Source organism: Primulina tabacum, chromosome 1 (genome assembly GCF_025594145.1).
Source record: "Primulina tabacum isolate GXHZ01 chromosome 1, ASM2559414v2, whole genome shotgun sequence".
Lineage (NCBI taxonomy): Eukaryota > Viridiplantae > Streptophyta > Magnoliopsida > Lamiales > Gesneriaceae > Primulina > Primulina tabacum.
Genome location: NC_134550.1, coordinates 56,950,730 through 56,971,940, shown reverse-complemented (window position 1 = coordinate 56,971,940; position 21,211 = coordinate 56,950,730). Strand labels below are relative to the sequence as shown.

Genomic DNA, 21,211 nt, shown 5'->3' with positions numbered 1-21,211 from the left:
ACGGTCTTACGGATCTATATCTGTAATATGTGTCAATCTTAATAATATATGTAGTGAAAAATAACATTTTTCACGAGTTGGATCGAATCAGATATCCATCACACATTAACGCCTAATAAGAATTTTTATAATATACAATATATCAATTCAATGTGCCAACTATTTTATGTTGTGTGATTTTAATTAGTTTCTAAAATATCACGCCATCAAACGAGTAGTAAGTGGTTATATTATAATGGTTTGTATACGTTGTTACCCAGATGTTTTAATTGGAACATTTTTGACAAATTTTACAAGGGCCTTCAAGATTTATGTGACCTTTTTTAATAAAAATAATTAAAATTGAAAATTACGCTTGAATTCGAGAACCCATAACTTTGGGATTTAATTCCAAGAATCAAATATTATAATTCGTACACACTACGTCGTTAAAGCATTACTAATCGTACAGAGACATGTATTAATTTCACACACTCATGTTCACACGTACCTATCGAACTTCAGACTTCTGACCTAATGGACAACAAAAAGATTTAATCCACGTCTTCATTAATAGTTTATATGTGTTCTGTAGGACCGAGCGCTTGCCGTTTTAACCAAAACGTATAGCTGATGATAATCGTGCAGCACAAATCTTTTAAACCGCACAGCAGCTCAAGCACCACGGCTCGATCGCTCTACCAAGCATGGACAATTATTGCACCCAACAATCTCCCTCCCAATATGCACTCCTTGCAATCAATTAGAATCGAACTCGTGACCTTGGCTCTGATACCAATTGTAGAACCAGAGCGCTTATCGCTTTACCAAAAGCTATAGCTAGTGGTAATGGTGCAGCTCAAATCTTTTAAACTGCACAGCAGCTCAAACACCACGGTTCGATCGCTCTACCAAGCATGGCACAATTATTGCACTCAACATGTTCTTTTCATATAATAAAATTATAGTAAATAAAACTAATAAATATTTCACACTTAATCTCATGATAAACCAACTTAAATTTATAAAGTTTGAAACTTGACTTTGTGGCTTTAGTTCCGTGCGTTTTAGAACCTTGCTCACAAATGCGAATGAAACAAGCGAGCACTCGTAAGCAAATTGTTGTCGTGTGAAACATGATTAATGTATTCGCGGGAAGAAACTAAGGAATGTGCTTAATAGAGAGAGAGAATATAGCCCGTTTTTAAGGACAAGTGGCGCCACGATCGAGGATTGGATGTGTTTTGAAAATATGTACATATGGTGAGTGGGAGGTCAAATTAAAAGTGGCACACTAGTAAGAGGAAATGCCCACATACATAGTGGAGTTCGTGCTTTGTGGAAGCCAAAGAAGGGACTCTATCTCAGCGGGAACACCTTGCCTCAGCCACCCGATTTCAGCTGCAATTATGAATGCCAAGAACCTTGATTTTTTCCTTTTTTTTTTAAAAAAAAAAGAGCATTGTGTTTTCAATTATGTATGTTTGATTTGTCGCGTTCTTGATCGTTTGTGTTATCAAAATTCAATATTGGTATATCTTTCGATTTTTTACAATTTTAGTCTCTCTTCATTAAGAATGCACACTACACACGTCTAGAGACGAATCCACAAAATTTTATTAGGGGAAATTTTTGTTAACGATAATTATTTATAGAAAATATAAAAGTTGATAATAACTTCTAAACAAAAATGTAATTATAAAAAATTTATTTAGTAAAATAAAAAAAATAAAATTTTAGTTTTGAAATAAATTGTGTAGACAAAGAAGTTATAATATATAATATCAAGAGTATGTCTCTTGTGAGACGGTCTCACGAATCTTTATCCGTGAGACGGGTCAACCCTAACGATATTCACAATAAAAAGTAATACTCTTAGCATAAAAAGTAATACTTTTTCATGGATGACCCAAATACGATATCCGTCTCACAAAGTACGACATGTGAGACCGTCTCACACAAATTTTTGTCTAATATCAAAGTTCTCGATGTTTTATCCATGAAATATTTACAGCATTCAAGTTTGAGTAAAAATAATAATATTAATTAAAGTACAAATGAGAATAAAAAATTTAATGTATATATAGGGAGGCAAGGCTGATCCTTTATTTCCAGTCCAGATACGCTCGCCAGTAGAATCTTCAAAGCTAGATATTTTCCTAGAGTGGATTTTCTTTCAGCCCAACTGGGCCATAATCCAAGTTTTGTATGGAAAAGTATCTGGAGTTCTCAATCATTGATGAGGATAGGGTGCCGACGGAAGATAGGAAATGGAACCAATATTAATGTCTGGAATGATCCTTGGCTACGAGATGATGCAAATTTCAGAATACAAACGCCTATAATCCCTAACATGGAAGAGCTGAGAGTATCGGATTTGATGAGTTCAGACCATCAACAATGAGATATTGGATTATTATGTGAATTGTTTAATGATCGAGATGTCAAAGCAATATTGCAAATTTCGTTGCAGGAGACCAACAATCCAGATTTTTGGGTATGGCATTATAGTAAGTCTGGGAAGTATACTGTTAAGTCGGGATATTGGGTTGGCTTGGAGAATAGCTCTTTGAGTGAGGAAAATGGAGTGGCAAGAGAATGGGGGAAGATTTGGAATTTACAAGTCCCACCTAAAGTAAAACACTTTTTATGGAGGGCAACCAGAAACTGTCTCCCGGTCCGAGCAAGTCTTCAACGTAAAGGTATTCAAGTTCCTCTTACATGCGTTCAGTGTGAATGTGATATTGAGAATACCTGACATATATGCATTACCTGCCCAGTTGCCCAAAGCTGTTGGAGTGAAACCCAACTTGTGTCAAGTATAAACTCATGTTCATCTCAAGCTGAAAGCCTTGTAGAATTCATATTTATGATGCTGAACTCGCTAACTACAAAAGAAATGGGCAAGGTTGTTAGATTTTATGGAGCTTATGGAGACAACGGAATGAAAAACTGTGGAATAATCAACAGAACACACCTACACAGGTGGTGCATTTTGCACTACAGAATTTATATGATTGGTGGCAAGCACAGGAAAAAAAAAGAAAGTAGTGCATCCCAACTCCATCAGTGTTGATACCAGCTGCAAGAGATGGCATAAACCTCCTGCTTCCTTCCTAAAGTGCAATACAGATGCTGCGTTGTTCACTTCAAGCAACAGGTTTGGACTTAGTGGTGTGCTGCGTGACGAAAATGGAGAGTTTATAGCATGCCGAATGCAACACAACGCTGGAAATCCTGCTGTCAAGGAATGTGAAGCTCTTGCGCTACTCCAAGCTATTACCTGGATCAAGGAAATGGAGCTTGCAAATGTGATTTTCGAGCTTGACGCGAAAAATGTTGTCGATGCCATAAAAAATCCGATAGATGATGATACGAAATTTGGATCTATTGCGCGCCAATTCAAATCTCTTCTAAATCAAGGAGTATTGCTCTCGGTTCAGTTTGTTTATAGACAAGCAAATGCAGCAGCTCATGCCCTGGCCCGAGCGGCTCATTTATATGCTAGTCCTTCTACTTATTTTGAGATCCCGCATTGTTTGATCGAACATTTGGATGATGGTTGTAGTTCTTTACATGCTTAATGAAATTTCCTTAAAAAAATTATATTTACTTATTATTTTAATTTGTAAAATTATTGTAAAAATGAAAGAATTCTTATCGATTAGTGATTTGATTAATTAAATAAACATATTTCGTGGATAATCCAGATGGTGAGTATATATATATATTTGATAAAAGAACATTTTAAAAAAATAAAATTGAAGTGAGTGGCTGAGGCGGGGCTGAGCTTGGGGTGCCTTCTCCCCCCGGCTCCGTTAGACCATCTTTGAATACTTCAACATTGTATTGGTGTCATATCAGTGTAACATAGGAAAAAATCAATATTACCAAAAAAACAATGATATCGGATTATTACTTAAATTTGTCAATATAGAAAAAAATCTCAAATATGAACACGCACAACAAATTTTTTTTATTTTTACCCATAACCTTGATTTAACTTATTTAATTGATCGGATTAAATTATTTTTATAATAATTGAGAGCGTTTAAATATGTTTCGGTTTGCCAATGGTTTAGTCTCTCTCCCGGTTGTCGCCTTCTTTAGTGACTTGTTAGTCACCTAACACTAAAATCTCAAGTTTGAAACGATACATCAAGTTCGAAATCTAAATATAACAAAATACCACACCCCTGACTAAAAAAAAAAAGAAAAAATCGGTGGTTGGTTGGTTATTTTGACTATTCCGAATCTCTGATAATTATCGATTAGTTTGGTCTTTTATGGAAATCGAGTTGTCATCATCACTTCGTGTTTGGTGGGAATTTCGATTGTCATGGTGAGTCAATGAATAATTTTGGCTTCTTTGTCGTTTAATGATGGGTTCAGAATTAGCAAAATCAATGGGATAAACAAACTTTATTGATATAATTATGGTCGGACAAGATATGTTAAAACTTGAGATTCGAAGTTTAAAAGAATTGGACATGCATAGCAATGATGTTTGAAGATATTTCAATGTTATTCAAGTGATAAATTATGAAGAGGAAGTCAAATCGAGACCCCGGACCCGACCTACATACTTACTGCCAAGACGAGAATTCCAGAGTACCTCGCGCCCGAGCGGTAACATCTTACTGTCAGAGCGCCATACGTACTGTACAAGTTCAGAAGACCTGGCGCTCGAACGGCAGAATCATACCTCCCGAGCACGCCGCCAGCATGAAGAAGACCTAGTTTCCTAGTTTAGAATTTTAATTAGTTTGGTAACTAGATTTTGCAATATTTTGGTTTTGTAAACAATATATACACGGATTGTACACACTTTTGATAGATTATTGAGTTTTAATACATTTTGTGAGTTTTTCTCTCCATTAACTTTGTATACACCTTTGTGTGTTTCTCAAATCAAACTTATCAAAGTTTAATACTTTGTGGCGTTTGTCGATTGTTCTCCACTCGAATTTTCAAATACGAGTTCTTTGAAGGTTCGTTTGAATTTCAATTGTTATCTTCGTTAATATTTGTTGCTAAATTCTTCGTAATTTAGATATGAATATTACAACCTTACTTGTTCAAAAAGATCGGGACAACACAACCGTTTCTTTGTTCATCGAATCAAGGGCGTGACTCTGTTTTGAGCGCATTTGTTTTTCGTGGTCGAAAAATCGCATCAGTTATTCATTAGTTTTCATGATTTAAATCCGATCATACTTTATATATATAAAACACCCTCAAGTATATTGAAATATAACCCTACATAAGATAATTTTTCAAATTGAAAAATTGACCAATAACCACATCGTTGCAAGTAAATAACTTCTACAGTTCACATTGGTGCAATTGATTGTATTTTCTAGATGGCCAAAACCCAAAAATATTCATTCGATATAATTCAACTACGATGACTCCAAATTTTACGTTGAAAAAAATAAAAAAAAACTAAAGTCTCCAAAACAATGAATAATTTGTCCCTGAATAAACATTTGACATGATATATGATTTATACAAGCAACTGTATTAAATACGTGGCTGTATATAGTCCACGATAAACTTACAATGCAATGGATTACTCATCTATACTATTTTATTAAGTTTGAGATACTTAGAATAACTAACTTTGGTGTCATGGTCTGTTTTAATAATTATATATATTAATAAAATGTTAAAATTTTAATGCAAGTTATATGTAGTTATTGGATAGAGTCATTGTTTCTTGGGATTTAGGTTATTGGTTCAATTCTTATTGATGTCATTTTTTTATTTTTCAAATATTTTTTAATTTATATATCAAAATTACAGTGTAGTCTCTCATTATTTCTTATAATTATATTTTGATCCTCATTTAAATATAAATCAAATGAATTATAAAAAAAATATTATACAAGCACGCAATGTGTGCGTCAGTTACTAGTTATAATAATCGCTGCTGGCAATATTCAATCTGGGATTTTTCAAAAATAAAAATTAAACAAATAAGAAAAATATAAAATCTTGTGGGATATCATATTTTCATGTCATGGTCCAGACGACAATATCTCATCGAATCTCAATTTGGTTGCCAATTTTATTGTCTGTGGTTGAACATCGGCATGCCTATACAAATTGATATATGAGGCCGAAAGTTTTTCCATTATAAATATTTTTCAAAATGAATAGTTACATTAAGTCGAGAAATTAATATTTTTCGATAGACAAAATTCAAGTTGATTTCAAAGATATCATCACTCATAATTTTTCCCATGTCAAACCCAACATCAATTAAATCTAAAATGCAAACACAAAAAACTGTGAACCGTAGAAAAATAATTGCATGACTTTGGAGAAAATCATCCAATTGCCTATTTTGACGTGTTTGTAGCCATTGGCTAATGATTTAAATAAAATATTAAATAACATAGTTTGTATATTCCGACCATTGACAAAAGAAATATAGAGGGAAAAAATTAGGACAAAACGCTATTACTGTAGTCTTCGTAGCCTTTCGCTCTCAGGACGGATAATAACAACAAACAAGAAAAGAAAATTTTAAAAAGAAATTAATAAATAAAAAAAGAAAGAGAGAAAAAGGAAGCAAAGACAAGAGAATACAGCAGTTTGCATGACTTTCCGTTTATATTATTGTACTTCCTAACATACATGCAATAATCTTGAAACTATATTTATAAAAGACGAATATATTGAAACTATCAACTAATACAATTTGGGCAAAAAATATAGTGAAATCAGTTCAAATGTAACTTAAATTCGATAATCTTGTATGCGAAATCATGCTAAAAAAATCTATTTGATCTGTCAGAAAAATTCAGAAAATATTAATAAATAAATGTCAACTGTCGTGATCTTTTTGTATTAAAAAGAAGAAAACAAATGGTAACTTTATGTCGGCTAAACTATTTCCCTTTTCGCCATCTGCAAAAATAAGCGCCGGAATTTGTGATAGTTGACAAAACCTTCTATTAATGCTGTTTAGTTGGCTTGGATAAGCCTTAATAGTAATATATTAATTAAATATATATATATATATATATATATATATGATATAATCTCAGATTGAAAATTTGTTTCACAAAATTAAAATATAAAACCGTCTCACGAGATTTTTGTGATCATTATGTGTTTTATTCAAATTTTTCGTTGCGTTATTATGTTTATAGGTGTTTGGTTTCTTATTTGCATGCCGTGTTCTTGGAAATAAGGGGAAATGGTGTGTGAATTAATTCGTTGATAGAGATAATGCTTGTACTTTGGTCATTTTTCGAAGCATTTTTCTCTGTAAAAATAATATTGGTCGATTTCTATATAACGACAATCGTGGAAAAAAAAGGAGAGTAGAATTATTGATTTCAATTATTTGCAATTAGACACGTCAAAGTCAAATGTAATTTTCTTTATTAGCAAATGAGTAATCGGACAGAGTAATTTACATTAAAAACAAAATTTAGAAACCCAAAACTTAATTGGATCCATTGCCAGAGATTGAATTCCATGAGCCCAAAGTTGCACTACAAATAACATTTTGCTTTTTGTTTTAACAAATATAGGGTTTAGGGAGTGGTGACAATAGTACAATTAATCAATGGAATCAAATAACCAATTATGACTAATTACGATTGACTATTAAAAAAAAAAAAAAGACATAAACGCACATAAATGAGATATTCTAAAATGAGCAATGTGCTTATCTACAAAATAAAAACGTGAAACAAAATTCGAAATGAGTAATGTTTGAGAACAAAAATGAAAATCAAAACTCAAAAGTGAAAAGTGTTTGATAAATAAATAATTTAATTCTAATTTTTTTTATCAGCATCTCACTAACTTTTAAATTTCAATTAAATTAAACAGAAGTTAATCCACTAATTCAAACAAAATCCATTTTTTAACCCAAAATCCAAAAACCACTATGATTAGTGGATACTACTTAGATTATATCACATCGTAAATTTTAAATAATAAATAATTTTTTTTTTAAACAAAATGTCGTGGTTATGGTAATATAACGAAAATATTCTACAAAGTTTTGGTGGATTATTTGCGTGTAGCGGCAAGCCCACCACCACAACCAGATCGTTTTTAATAAGTAAGTATTAAGAGATGCTCACGTGTTGTAGGTATGTATTATTATTTTTAATTTGATTGAATAACACTAAATAATTAACACGAAATTATTTTTAATTTAGTAGAGTTGTTCGATTTAAAATAGGTTTTTTGTTTATGTTTTTTTATATGTGAAAAATATAGAGTGATTTAAAGATGTTTTTTTATAAGATAGTTACTCTATAAGTCTCACCCTTAATAACATAGTACAGAATTATAGATAATATAGATTACTCAAAATTTAAACAATCAATTAGTATGAAGTGAAGTTTGACTTATCTGTTGGTGCTAATTTGGATATGTGTTTAATTTTAATTTTGATGATGAAAATGTTCAGACAGGAGAAATCGAATCTTGTTTTACAAGGGAATCACACACAATTCCTCTCTACTAGTAATTAATAATAATGGTAATTATTTATTATCAAAACAGATAACGAAGCCATCGAGAAATGAAGCTTTGACCTCTCCAGCAGAGCGCCGTCACACATAAAAGCCCGGGCAACATTGGCCCCCAGATTTATTTTTCCCCCGCCGCCGACGGCCGCCTCGAAATCGACGATATGATTCATCTTCGCTTAGAATGAACGCTTCGATTTGATCACCGATCGGAGGATTCTTTTGTTTAATTTATTAAATTGTCTTGCGATTCTTTTGGAAGAGTTGATGGCGTCGGAGGAGGTGAAGACGAGCGAATCGGCGGTGTCTAAGATTGTGACTCTGGCGGAGGAGGCGAAACTCGCCAAGGAAGAAATCAAGCCTACCAAGTATCAACTTTACAGTATTTGCAAATCTCTAGTTGCTGGTGGTGTTGCTGGAGGCGTGTAAGTGATTTTCTGTTTATTATATAAATGCGTGTGTATAGTCCGTTGAGAGTCTGTTTAATACATGATCTTCTTATTGTGTTCTTTTGTTTATACTGTTAAATGTTTGTCATGGTCCTTCGAGCCCTTGGTGGAGAATACAGATGGCCGAAGAGTATATTTATAATAATCGAGTAGAAAATTTGATAATTTGCGATAATTGTGACCCACAGGGCTGTGTTCTAGATGTAGTCGCATAAATCCATCTTTCTGAAGTGCTTTGATGGTGTAGTCTCGCTCGAATGTGACTCAAATGAACAAACAACCAAAGTGCACAGTTCTGGTTATATGTGCATTTCTCGTGCCTTAGAAAAATAAGTAGCTGCAAAATTTTCGAGCTTTATATTTTATACCATTCCTCACAATTAAGGGTACCTGTCTCTTTTACCCACTCTCTCCTCTCTTTATCTGATAGAAATTAATCTGCAAGGAATTAAATTCACTTGGAAGTCGGAATGATGAATGTGTCACATAATTTTTTTTTAGTTGCTTGAAGTGGATGAATTACCTGCTCAATCTTGTGGTACATTCGGGCTGGAAGTATGCATCTGAAAATAACCAATTGAGAAGATATGTTTTCTCTACACGTGAGTGTAACTGAGGAGAAGACAGTCATTTGAAAGGCGCATGAGTATTGTTTGGCTGTTAGCTCTGGCTGCTGGATTTCTTTTCCTTTTCTATTATTTTTTCCTGATTGACCGGCTACTGAGTTTCTAATTTATGGTTAAATCAACGCATGTGACTGACTTGCTGCATGATCTTGCAGGTCGCGGACAGCTGTAGCTCCATTAGAGAGATTGAAAATTTTACTGCAGGTTTGTTTTGTTCAACTTATTGATATTTTCATATCCTCCATTCCTTCTCCAGCTCTCCAATCAGTGGCAAAGTTACATCACATAAGTTTAACTCTGCATCAGGTTCAAAATCCACACAACGTAAAGTACTGTGGTACTATTCAAGGCTTGAAATATATATGGAGAAGTGAAGGGTTTAGAGGAATGTTTAAAGGCAATGGCACTAATTGTGCTCGAATTGTTCCAAATTCAGCAGTAAAGTTCTTCAGCTATGAGCAGGCTTCCAAGTATGACCCTTAAAAAAGTGGAATGTGTATGCACTTAGTTTTTTCCCATCGAAAATATTCTGAAATCACACATCTACTGTTCTGATCTTGGTCTTCTACTTAAATTCATGTTAGCTCGTCCTTTGTTGGTTTATCGAATTCAGTATTGCTAATTTATATTTCTGGATCAAACATGATATAGGTGTTGCCAGATTTGGTTTATGGCTAGGCTCTTGACTACCACTGACCACTGTTAACATGCTTCACTTTCTTATCTTTCTTGTCCGATTAAGTTGTTCTTGGAATATTAAACCCGTTTAGCTTGTCCTGTTAATTCCGAGTGCGGGATTGGTGATACTTGATAGTGCTTTATCTTACATAACTAGGGACTCTGTTCTTTTTGTGAACCTGCCACGGAAGAGTTTTAGTTAACCTTTCTGATTGTTAGCGTGTGTAATTTGATTTGTTTTGAGGATTTTAAGCTATTAATGTAATGAGGCATTAATATGTGCAATGCAACATAGTTGGAGCTAATAAAAATTCCATCCAAATTAGATGAGTTTGTCATTCTCCATGTAATTTATTGGATTTGGTTTCTTGTTGCAGGGGTATACTATATCTGTATCGTCAGCAAACCGGAAATGGTATGCTTTTGTTACTATATGTAGTTGGTAATCAACTAGTTGCACACACATATACGCATATTGGCATTGTATTTTATGCTAATAGCTACCATTTGAATCAATGGTCTAGTTTTGATTTGTGGGGTGATAAATCTTTTGACTTGTTGAATTGTCTATATGGATCTTTCGATCTTTGTATAAACATAACCAACTCACCAGTGAAGTAGAGAAACCTGGGTTAACCCAAAAATGAGTTGTGAGGTCTCAGGGACACTGAATCTTCAGCTGTTGATGCTTTTGACTAACTAGTTTCGCCACATTAATGATTAGATTTCTTATTGATTTACAGATATTCTACTGAATAGTACAATGTTTCATTATCTCAGCAATCTACGTGATCATTGTCATCTCAATATCCTAAAATTAGTGAAGTGCTTCTGGCATAAAATCTGGACATCGTTTAATTTTTCTGCAGGGTGGGGATGCATAGGTAGTATTTAATATGTATTGATGAATTTCTTACTTATTTGTTTTGCAGAGGATGCTCAGCTGACTCCTTTATTACGCCTGGGAGCAGGAGCTTGTGCTGGAATTATTGCCATGTCTGCAACATACCCAATGGACATGGTTAGAGGAAGAATTACTGTGCAGGTATCTCAAACACTCCTTAACATGAGCTTTTCGGAGATTGTTGAGCTCTTCTGTTAACGAATTTTTCCAGCTATATGACTGTTATTTTCTTCTATGCTGCAGACTGAAAAATCTCCTTTCCAGTACAGAGGAATGTTTCATGCTTTATCAACTGTGCTTCGTGAGGAAGGTTTTCGTGCTCTCTACAAGGGTTGGCTCCCTTCTGTCATTGGTGTTGTAAGTCCCGGCATCATATGTACTTTCGTATCTCTGAGTATTGCCACAAATTTCTGACAGAGTTTTCCTTTTCCACTATGTGATGAAGTGAAGATCTAACATGCATGTTTTTCTTTTGTTAAAACCAGTAACATGCTCATATTATGCAAAATAATTTAATCAGTGTCACAATTGTACTTAAATGAGTGCATTTAGCATGTAAGAGTTGTCAGAAAATCAGAGATGATATTTCCTGAACGATTAAACTTTTCAAATTGGCTATTAAGCTGAAAAAAGTCCGGACTTTACAGGTTAAGAACTAGTGTTTACTATTTCTAATGATTCTGTGAACTTGGAGATGTGTAAAACGTAGTTTACTGCCTAGTTGACCATATAATGATTTGTATCCCATTTCAAATGATATTGAACTGCTTTTGAAAGGGAAGATTGTCATTGCGACCGCATGCATGTTATTTAGCATCTTTCTCTTGCGATTTTGTTTTCCCCCTTCTCTTGCTTTTTTTGGGAAACTCATTCTCTCCTTTTATTTTTCTTAGGTTCCTTATGTGGGTCTCAACTTTGCTGTGTACGAATCTCTAAAAGATTGGTTGATTAAATCCAAAGCCTTTGGGCTTGTTGGTGAAGATGATGAATTAGGTGTTGCAACAAGGCTTGCATGTGGGGCTACAGCAGGCACAGTTGGACAAACTATTGCTTACCCACTCGATGTTATTCGTAGAAGAATGCAGATGGTAGGATGGAATCATGCTTCTTCAATTGTCATTGGCGATGGTAGGAGCAAGGTCGCCCTTGAATATACTGGCATGATTGATGCTTTCAAGAAAACTGTGAGGCATGAGGGTTTTGGAGCATTATATAGGGGTTTGGTACCCAATTCAGTAAAGGTTAGTCTTCAATTATAAAACCTTGAACTTCCTGATAATGACTCTGTAAGAGGAATCTTGGTTTGGTGAAAGGATTGTGTGCTTAAAAATAAATGACTTGAGCATCATGTTGCTTGCACATAGTATGTGAAAAACGATGGCCAAATTAGATTATATCGTCTGTTATTTTTGAATGGCAATATGGTCTTGTCGTTTTTATAGTGCGAGGCATGTAGTAGAATGAGAAATCCGTTTCTGGTTAAATTTTCCTGGCATTTTCACAGGCGAAAATTAATCGACCATACAAGCATTTGCTTTTTTTCACCAGTTGCTTGTTTTACTAAATATTGCCATGCCTGTTCAGGTTGTCCCTTCAATAGCCATTGCATTCGTGACATACGAACAAGTGAAGGCAGTACTTGGGGTAGAGATTAGAATATCTGACTGACCCTGAGAGAGCTTTGACCTTCATTCATTGGAGTTGGAAAGAAAAAGGATCAACCGATACGTCCTCTTCTCTTCTTGGTGATGGTCCTATTCTGAGTTTTTGTTCATTAGTCTTATTTTACCTGTTTAACAGTGCCTGCTTTTTCATCTGGGTTGGTAATTTAGCTGCTTGGTCGACTGCCTGTTTCGATTAAGTATTAGCTAGTGTAAACATAATAATGCAATAAACCCCTCAGAAAAAAAAAGAATAAAACAATAAATATTGTTTCCAGCTTGCTCGGTATGTAGTTAGCTTCTGAATAGCTTTGTATTTTGATGGACAAATCTTCGTACTCCTGGTTTACAAGGTTTCGTTTTCCCGCCTCCTGGCTTCAGGGGTATATCAGCGCTGTCTCGGGTAATGTTAAAAGTGTTATGAGTTCAGAAGTTCACCCTTCAAATTTGAGATTCAAAAAACACGACTACGTCTCTTTTCACATTGTTGGATGAGTTGATTTAGCACACGCTTTAAAAATGTATAGATAAAATTATTTACTTTTTACCTTGCAATTGTTGCTTATAATTGGCATTTGATTGAGTTGCAAAATTCCATCCAAAATATTAAGTGATCGAATAAAGAATGGCGTTCTCTTCTTAAAAATCAGTCAATTTTGCAGAAAGAACATATAGTCATGGACTCATATAGAGCTATCGTTTTTCAAACCATTGCCACAACGAAAGATCATTACGCTGCTTTCATTCTCATATATTTCTGTAGGTACAATTGCAATGTCTTTGCTGTGGATGCATGCCAAGATTCATCTTTACAGCTGCAGTAGCTGACAAAATGAAGTTGACTCGCCAAAAACAAAAATTCATCTCCAATTTGCTTGCAAGCAATCTGTTCTATACAAGTACCGATAAAAGAAATTTGAAGCACTCAATTCAGCAGAACTATTGAATTAATTATTCATCACCAGAAACTGCAGAGAAAATTTTTTTGCAGGACATAATACCATCATCGTATATTATGATGTTAAAATCGATGTCAAAAATAGAAAGTGTGCAAACAACATAATTTGGCCTATTCAACTGTATTATTGGGTAAATGTACATATTTTCACGTCATACGCTCGAGACAAGATGACAATTTTCGAGCGTTGAAATTGTATGGAACACGGGGAAAAACCTAACCAGAGACGGAAAATCGAAAGTGACAAGGCTAGAAATCATTAGCTGTACCTACAAAAGTGTTTCTACTTTGGTTAGGATCAAACTTCTATTCAAAGGGCATGGCAGATCAAGACAGTTCGGAATCTGATACGTGACCGGATGTCCTCCTTGTTCTAGGACTCATGGTCATCAACTGACTTTCGGAATTCAAACGCAAACTGATACTACGTCCCCTTGGTGTTATTGGTGGAGGTCTCACCGACCTTCCCCTAGGCGTCCCTGTTAAAACGGTTCATAAAAATTTTCCCTAACAGAAGAGAGTAAAAAAATGCAACATAAGAGAATTTGGTGAATTGATAACCTGGTTGTTTGTTGGTCTTGACTTCTAATGATTTCTTTGATAATGAAAGCTTCCTGATCATAATTTCAGGAGAAGGCAAGGATCTTCTTTCTGTTGGCGAAGCGAAGGGGTCCTCCACTGTTATGTTCTCATCTCCATATGCTGAAGTTTCTTCACTGCCTGATTCAGAGTTATCTCTGTGAGTTGCACAGGTTCTCTCCCGCTCCGTGACTCTGTATACAAACATTTGGAATGGGATTTGGGATACAGACTGAAAATTTGAATACCCCATATAAGGAAAGCTTTTTACAATCCCTGCCTCGATGTCGACAAAGTCCACTGGGGGCATTGGCAGGTCTGTTTGGCTGAGTTCAGGATTCATTGCCAAGAAACGCTTGATATAGCGAAGAATTCGACAGAGAGATGAGAAACTAGGCCGTTGACTCGGATCCGCGTGCCAGCACTTCTTTGTTAAGTTTGTGATGTATTTAGGCGAATGAAACGGGAATAATGGCCTCTCTCCTGCCCTTATGTTGCGGCTCATTTTATCTCCTTGAAGATGGGCATCTTCGAAAGGGACTTTACCAGTTACAATCTCAAAACATATCATCCCAAAACTGTAAACATCACACTTCTCTGTATACTTAAAGTTTCCTCCATCTCCAAAATATCCCTGCTCAGATAGTACTTCTGGAGCGTACCAGATGACTGGAGGTTGTGCATTCTGATTTGTGGAGGTCTTCTTCTGGTTGAGACTAATAGAAGCCGATAGGCCAAAACCCGATACTTTGGCATGTAAGTATCCATCCGAGTTGCCATTTCTTGCTTTTACAAGTATGCTGGCAAGGTTCAACTCTCCATGGTAGATTTTCTTTGAGTGGAGATATTCCATGCCTCTCGCTATTTGCAGCATTAGATCAACTGCAACCGGAAGAGAGAAAGGTATCCGTTTTCTTGCCCCGCATATTTCCTTGATATAACTTGAAAGGTCTCTATTCATGAGTTCCATAACCAAGAAACACTCTTTCTTTTCCTCATCTGCGAAGCTGCAGATAACATGCATTATGTTCGGATGAGAAAGGCTTAATTCCTTTGAAATATCAGGAATTAACGGTTCGATATCCCCAAAGAAGTGCCTTAAAGCAAAGCTTTCACCGAGCCATTGAATCTCTTTATATTGGCTTCCACTCCCCAACCGCCTCCGTACCTGGTAATCTTTGGAGTTCACTAAAGTAGAGGAAGGTAACAGTTTATCCTCTGTCGTTTCTGAAGCAGTCAAGTTTGTCAAAAGAAGATCTGCTAGACGGTTATCCCTCTTCGAAGTTAAAGAACCTGATCTTTTCTTTTCTTGAATCATCTTTAGCAGTAACCATCTATCTTCGTTCCAAACCGAATCCAAATGAGTACTAAAATCTTGAGAAACCAAGTACTTATTTCCAAATTTCCACTCAAAAATTCTGGGGTCTTTCCAATCTTTCTGATACTTGAGAGAATAAACAGCCTTTCTCTTCTGTATCTCATCTTGATCCCAACCCGATATCTCCCCAGCCATTTCGATTGCTTCAATGACCACCGGAATGCAACTGAGCAAGTTGTGTATATGAAACTCAACACAGTCGGCATTCTGATAAAGATAAATGGCTTTAGCCCACCAGTCCTTCGGTTCCAAGCACTGCCTGATGTAAAATTCTCCTTCTTTGAATGTTCTAAGCAGATCCCTTAATGGATTTTCAATGATTTTCCATTTTGTGCTCTTCTCTTCGAATCTCAGGTTTTGTTTCATTTCCTCTGCAATTGTGTTATATCCTGAATTGAACATATCAACCAATAAACAGCATTGCCTCTGGTTAAATATGTTGTTTTTGAATACCATCAGAGCATTTAAACTTCCTACGGCCTCTCCAATCTGCCTGAATTGCTCCATTCCTGATATTACACACAGATCCAAGGATAGAATATTTGACGATGGATTTGGATTAGCTACACGTTGATGCCAAAATAGAATTTTGGAAATGGATCTATATGCCTGTCAACCAGCAATCTGATCATCAGGAACCGAACAACCTATTCGATCATTGAGATGAAACTGAGCTTCTTGGCCCTCATTTTGAATAAATTGTATCATTCAGGACATCAAAGGATTCTAAAGGTTCAATATGTGATCTTGGTTGAATCTACAATCGGGAGAAATGAAAGAAATGCAACAAGATTCGAGATTTCCAATGTATGTGTCCCCAAAAAGAACACATGGCAGATTTTAAGGATTGTTTTTGGAGGAGGCTCAGCGTGTCATTTAATTTGCATGTTTGGACCATTTAATTTAATACTAGTTTTTCTACAAAACTAATAGAAATGGGAGAGAAATTGGGTTTCGGAATCGAACCATTTCATTGGATAATCTCTCAATATAGAGTGCGTCAGGGGTGTCAATTCGGGGTCGGGTTGAGCAACAGTACTATTCAAACATTACTCAACCCGAACCCAACCCGAACCCGAGCTAACCCGAAAACTCTCAACCCGAACTTGAATCCAAATCAACCCCATCAACCCGTATAACCTGATTTTGAATTTTTTTTAAAAAAATTAAATAAAATTCAAAAAAAATAATACTTATATTATAATTTAAACATAATAATAAAATCTCTCTCATATATATGATTTAAATTTGAAAATTTAATTGTAGAAAAATAAAATATATTTACTAAATCAAATAAATTATTATTTTAAAAATAAAAAATATTCAAAATAAATAATAAATTATAAAATTTATGATATAAATATATAATAAATATTTTTTCACACATACAATATATAAAAATATAGGCAATATTTATTAATTATATTTTTTCGAAAAAAATATAAAATTTTCAGGTCAACCCGGGTTGACCCGAATCCAACTCAATCCGATCATTTTTTTCGGGTCAGCTATCGGGTCCAACCCGATCTGACCCGAACTCGAAAATCCCAAACCCAAACCTGATTTTTTTCGGGTTAAATCGTGTTGGGTTGGTGGGTCGTGTCTGATTTTGACACCCTAAAGTGAGTTGAATATTAATTTTGGACCATTAATTTCTGCAAGTTCAATGCCATTTTTCTTTATTAAATTTTTTTTTTCAAAAAGAAAAAAAAACCAATACGCAGATTTTTTATTTACTATGTTTTGTGTTTTTTTGCCACAAATACTAGCCTCAACTTTCACATCAATTCTGACTCCTATTTAAACTACATAACCGAGAGTTGTCCCTAATCAGATAACCGAAAAGTCCTCGTCAAATTCGATGTTCAAGCGAACGATTTATCCTACAGTTTGCCGAACACGGTGAAGGTGGACATCTGGGGATGCAGCGGTAGCGGGTACGTTGTCTCTTCGATTCTTGACAAGCTCTCAGGTCAGGTGCAACTCACCTCTGAATCACAGCTCAAAGTTTGAATCTTGATCCATTGCAGATGTGTTTGGGTGAAAATATTTAGATGGTTGCATGATTTTTGGAGCAAAAGGTTGTTGATTTGTCGGTTTTTGGAATGGAATATTGTTAAGATTATCACAGAGCAGCAACGCCACTGTGCCGTCTCTTGCTAAAGTCTTTAAGGCACTTCATATATAATAGCTGTTATTATATGCTTTATTAATTCACTTGAATTTAACATCAAAATTCTTGTTTTAATGGTGCCTTTTTACATCTATTTTCTTGGTTTCAGTTGTATATGATGCTTTAATTCAACATTTATAGAGATAAATTCGAACCATTTGAAGCTTCATCCCGGTTGAGTTTCCATTTTTTTCCCAGACTTCAGACATGAATTGTGTCGTCTTGCGTTAAGAAAGATGACCCATTTGGTTAAACTGAAGTTGCAAGTTAAGAATCAGAAACTCTTTGCAAAAAAGTAAATTTAGTAGATGACTAGTCTACGTCTAGTAGGAGGCAGCATTTAATGGGCTATTTTTTTGCTTTAGGTTTTTGTTTGTTGTAGAGAAGAAGTTTTATCAAATTTTATCGTTGCAACTTCCTTTGCTATCATTGTTCTCCTTCAAAAAGAATTACTTGTAAACACTAGCCTGTACAGAAAGACAAGCAAATAGAAGGCCCGATATTACCCTGTGTCGGTTATGAAATGATTTGAGTCACAAAAAGCTTCTCCACAGCCTCGCGTCTATGTCAAAAAAGGCAATAGCTAATATTGGGGGCATCATTCAACTCAATACATGAGCACTTTTATTAAAGATGATAATCATAAGTCAACCAACAATTAGTATACCCTGATATCTAATAGGTCAATTTACCAGATATACACGAACACCAATATGAGGCAGGTGCAAAACCAAAAAGATCCCAGAAGCACCTGATTCATAGCCGTACCATGTACCAGTAAAGTGAGAAACAAATATCCATCCACCGCAAATTATAAAGCTTTCTCTTCGAAAACAGTCTAACATAGCAAGTGTAAATATTTGCCGATAGTAGAACTTCTATGGTTCAGCACCCTAGGTCTTGGCCTCACCAGCAACCCTTCTTGATATGATTGGTAATGACACTGCTATTCACACATGCCTTGCATTCTCCGAATTTATCTGGATAATGCTTGCTTTAAGGAGAAAAGGACAATTTACAGAGTACGTTTACACTTCAGATACAAAATCATTTAGCTTTAAAACATACCAGATCATTAAACAAGCTTTTTAGTGTACCTGTCTGCACAAAGGTGGAAGTAGTTATTATTTGGGTATATAACAGTTGAAGAATATTTTTTAACTTTCAAAGAAAAGTTGCTAAAAGCTACATTTTGTGGCTCCATAATTTCGGTTTTCTTTAGCGTTTTCAAAAGTTGAAATAACTGAATTAACATCAATATGAAATGCCAAAGCATATTTTGAATTTGGCTTCGTACTTCTTATGACTGTTAATTAAAAGTTCATTTTGTGCTGCTACGATAATAGTCTATGATGAGTAGCATATTCCTTTTTTTCAAGATTTGGTGCAATATTCATCAGCATGGCTCGGATTGCCTTGGATGGCATTTCAAGTAAGTTTGAGAAATGACCATCGTGGCTACATTTTTTGATGGATACAATATCTCAACTTGTTCTGTAGTTTTGAATAGGAGCTCCACCGTTCTGTTAGTCTCGTGGTTCACGAATATGTGTTTTGATTGTTGGGTGACCCATTTTCGAGAAGAAAATATTTTGATTAGTATGAAACAGAACTTTCCTTAAAACTAGAATTTGCCTGAGGATTGGTTGGAAGATTGAAGCATCATTGGGCTTGCTTTATATGGTCGGTGCCTGGTTTTCTATGTCAAATCTTTTTCTTCCGCTTTCTTACTGTCTATTACATTTACTGCTCACTTTTTTTGCTATTCACCTCCTAAATATTTCATGTTTGAAAGAAAAGGTACAGAATAAAAGCAAAACGTTTCACTTCTTTCTTTTCAACTGTTATATTCCACATCCATGGCTATGTTGCTGACAATGGTGACATAATGTTGCTTCTTGTCCATTTATCCTCGGACTCCTACTTTTCATGCTGTCCTAGGCTAGGATCTTGTTATAGCTAGTCCTTGGCTTTTTTATGGGACTTAAGTGGTGTTGACCTTGCACATTTTCATCTGTTTTTGGTAATTTTTATCTGGGTGATGCCTGTGCATATGTAGTTTGCCCATGACAGCAAAAGCAGTCCTGGAAAGTGTCGGTGGGGCGGAGACCATCTTCCTTGTAAGCAACTTTGTAACTTGCAAGAGCTATTGATTTGTGTTTTTGAGAAAATACGAGTGGCTGGAATTCATGAACGTGATGTGTAGGAAATGGAAACTATAACGTAAGAATCCCACGTAAATTCTGACGAAAATTTGTTCGAGCATTCATATTTTGGCGAAAAACACACACATAGAGAAGGAGAGAGAGAATACGTGGATGAGTAACAGTAATTATAAACTTTGGTGTGGCAAAATTCAAGTTCGAGTCAAAGGGCTGCTACTATTGCCAGAATACGATGTGTTTCTGCCAAAGCTAAATCTTGGCTTCTTTTTTTTAGGTCAAGATAGCTAATTCTTTCATTTGAATTAACTTTTATTTGGGAATTTTCGATATCGTTGATAACTTACTCTTGTTGAAGTCAAGGATACGGGCCCTCGGGCTTTTGCTTTAGTATTTTTTTAAGATTTTTGAAATAGGAAGTTGAAAAATGGAAACTATGACAAAAATGAATTTTGAAATTGTGGTAAAAAGGTTGTTGGTCTGACAGCAGCAATTTCTCATCTGGCATTATCAGACAGAGGGAGAGACAGAGAGAAAGGTGGCACATGGCGGGACCCCTGATCTCTCTCTCATCGATAATGAACACCATAAAAACCCCTTCAACGATTTCCTACTCACGTTCATCGTCAGATAGCAATGGCATGGTTTCACCTCGGATTAATGGCGATCTTCGCGTTTCCCTCCGGCAATGTCATCCCGTTTTCTCGAGCGCTGGATTTGGCTCCTGCTCCGGGCCCTTCCAGCGACGGTACGTACCATTTCTTGCTGCCAAAATTCGTTCGTTCAAAACCGAATCATAACTCACAAAGTATGTTTTTGTTTTTCCTTTCTATTCTGTGATTGTGGGTGAAAATATTTGCAGGCAATGCAATTGATCAAGGGATATCCTGTGTACTGATGTTGGTGGCACTAGTGCTCACGTATCTCATCCACCCAATGGATACATCGTCTTCCTACTACTTTTCCTAAGAGTTGGTTTCTTGTACATAAGATATCGATGGATTGAACCATTTGGTTTTTGTTCAATGCAACTCTTCTGCTACCCATTTCATGCTCGAGTATTTTGTTTTTCATCATTTCATATTCCATGTTTTCCATCATTTCATATTCCATGGCATAGTATATTGCAATTCCATCTCCGAAACCTGCCTTAGCGAACGAGA

At 35.4% G+C, this 21,211-nt stretch overlaps 4 protein-coding genes and 1 long non-coding RNA gene across 6 annotated transcripts; 3 read left to right on the top strand and 2 right to left on the bottom strand.

Annotated features, from left to right (window-relative positions):
* Nucleotides 1-2,332: 2,332 nt before the first annotated feature.
* LOC142514222 (uncharacterized) lies at nt 2,333-3,563 on the top strand. Its single transcript, XM_075619755.1, has 3 exons — nt 2,333-2,347; nt 2,453-2,681; nt 3,013-3,563. Exons 1-3 carry the CDS (start codon nt 2,333-2,335, stop codon nt 3,561-3,563), a joined length of 795 nt encoding a protein of 264 aa, XP_075475870.1.
* Nucleotides 3,564-8,515: 4,952 nt separating this feature from the next.
* LOC142553182 (mitochondrial adenine nucleotide transporter ADNT1-like) lies at nt 8,516-13,075 on the top strand. The gene is made up of 8 exons (XM_075663245.1): nt 8,516-8,905; nt 9,711-9,759; nt 9,862-10,025; nt 10,611-10,648; nt 11,166-11,278; nt 11,381-11,494; nt 12,031-12,378; nt 12,722-13,075. The coding sequence occupies exons 1-8, from the start codon at nt 8,748-8,750 to the stop codon at nt 12,803-12,805; spliced, it is 1,068 nt and encodes a 355-aa protein (XP_075519360.1). The 5' UTR covers nt 8,516-8,747; the 3' UTR covers nt 12,806-13,075.
* Nucleotides 13,076-14,014: 939 nt separating this feature from the next.
* LOC142553177 (uncharacterized) lies at nt 14,015-16,701 on the bottom strand. The gene is made up of 2 exons (XM_075663232.1): nt 14,318-16,701; nt 14,015-14,235 (listed from the first exon to the last, which is right to left on the bottom strand). Exons 1-2 carry the CDS (start codon nt 16,218-16,220, stop codon nt 14,084-14,086), a joined length of 2,055 nt encoding a protein of 684 aa, XP_075519347.1. The 5' UTR covers nt 16,221-16,701; the 3' UTR covers nt 14,015-14,083.
* A 764-nt stretch (nt 16,702-17,465) lies between these two features.
* Nucleotides 17,466-21,121, top strand: LOC142553164 (arabinogalactan protein 20-like). 2 transcript variants are annotated; one of them, XM_075663201.1, is made up of 4 exons: nt 19,177-19,318; nt 19,946-20,006; nt 20,679-20,796; nt 20,911-21,121. In XM_075663201.1, exons 1-4 carry the CDS (start codon nt 19,236-19,238, stop codon nt 21,015-21,017), a joined length of 369 nt encoding a protein of 122 aa, XP_075519316.1. In that variant the 5' UTR covers nt 19,177-19,235; the 3' UTR covers nt 21,018-21,121. The 2 variants fall into 2 exon arrangements, with proteins under 2 accessions (XP_075519325.1, XP_075519316.1); XM_075663210.1 differs by lacking the exons at nt 19,177-19,318; nt 19,946-20,006 and adding an exon at nt 17,466-17,650.
* LOC142553173 (uncharacterized) lies at nt 18,634-20,745 on the bottom strand. The gene is made up of 2 exons (XR_012821910.1): nt 20,594-20,745; nt 18,634-19,999 (listed from the first exon to the last, which is right to left on the bottom strand). It is a non-coding gene; the product is annotated as an uncharacterized LOC142553173 (long non-coding RNA).
* Nucleotides 21,122-21,211: the final 90 nt, after the last annotated feature.

Coding starts and splice junctions, on each gene's coding strand:
- LOC142514222 (XM_075619755.1), top strand. Junction 2,682..3,012: donor AGCAAGTCTTCAACGTAAAG/GTATTCAAGTTC, acceptor TGGCAAGCACAG/GAAAAAAAAAGAAAGTAGTG.
- LOC142553177 (XM_075663232.1), bottom strand. CDS start 16,220: ATGGAGCAATTCAGGCAGATTGGAGAGGCCGTAGGAAGTTTAAATGCT. Junction 14,236..14,317: donor CAAGACCAACAAACAACCAG/GTTATCAATTCA, acceptor CCGTTTTAACAG/GGACGCCTAGGGGAAGGTCG.
- LOC142553164 (XM_075663201.1), top strand. CDS start 19,236: ATGATGAGTAGCATATTCCTTTTTTTCAAGATTTGGTGCAATATTCAT. Junction 19,319..19,945: donor TGCCTTGGATGGCATTTCAA/GTAAGTTTGAGA, acceptor GTGCATATGTAG/TTTGCCCATGACAGCAAAAG. Junction 20,007..20,678: donor GGGCGGAGACCATCTTCCTT/GTAAGCAACTTT, acceptor GTTCATCGTCAG/ATAGCAATGGCATGGTTTCA.
- LOC142553182 (XM_075663245.1), top strand. CDS start 8,748: ATGGCGTCGGAGGAGGTGAAGACGAGCGAATCGGCGGTGTCTAAGATT. Junction 10,649..11,165: donor TCGTCAGCAAACCGGAAATG/GTATGCTTTTGT, acceptor TTTGTTTTGCAG/AGGATGCTCAGCTGACTCCT. Junction 11,495..12,030: donor TCCCTTCTGTCATTGGTGTT/GTAAGTCCCGGC, acceptor TATTTTTCTTAG/GTTCCTTATGTGGGTCTCAA.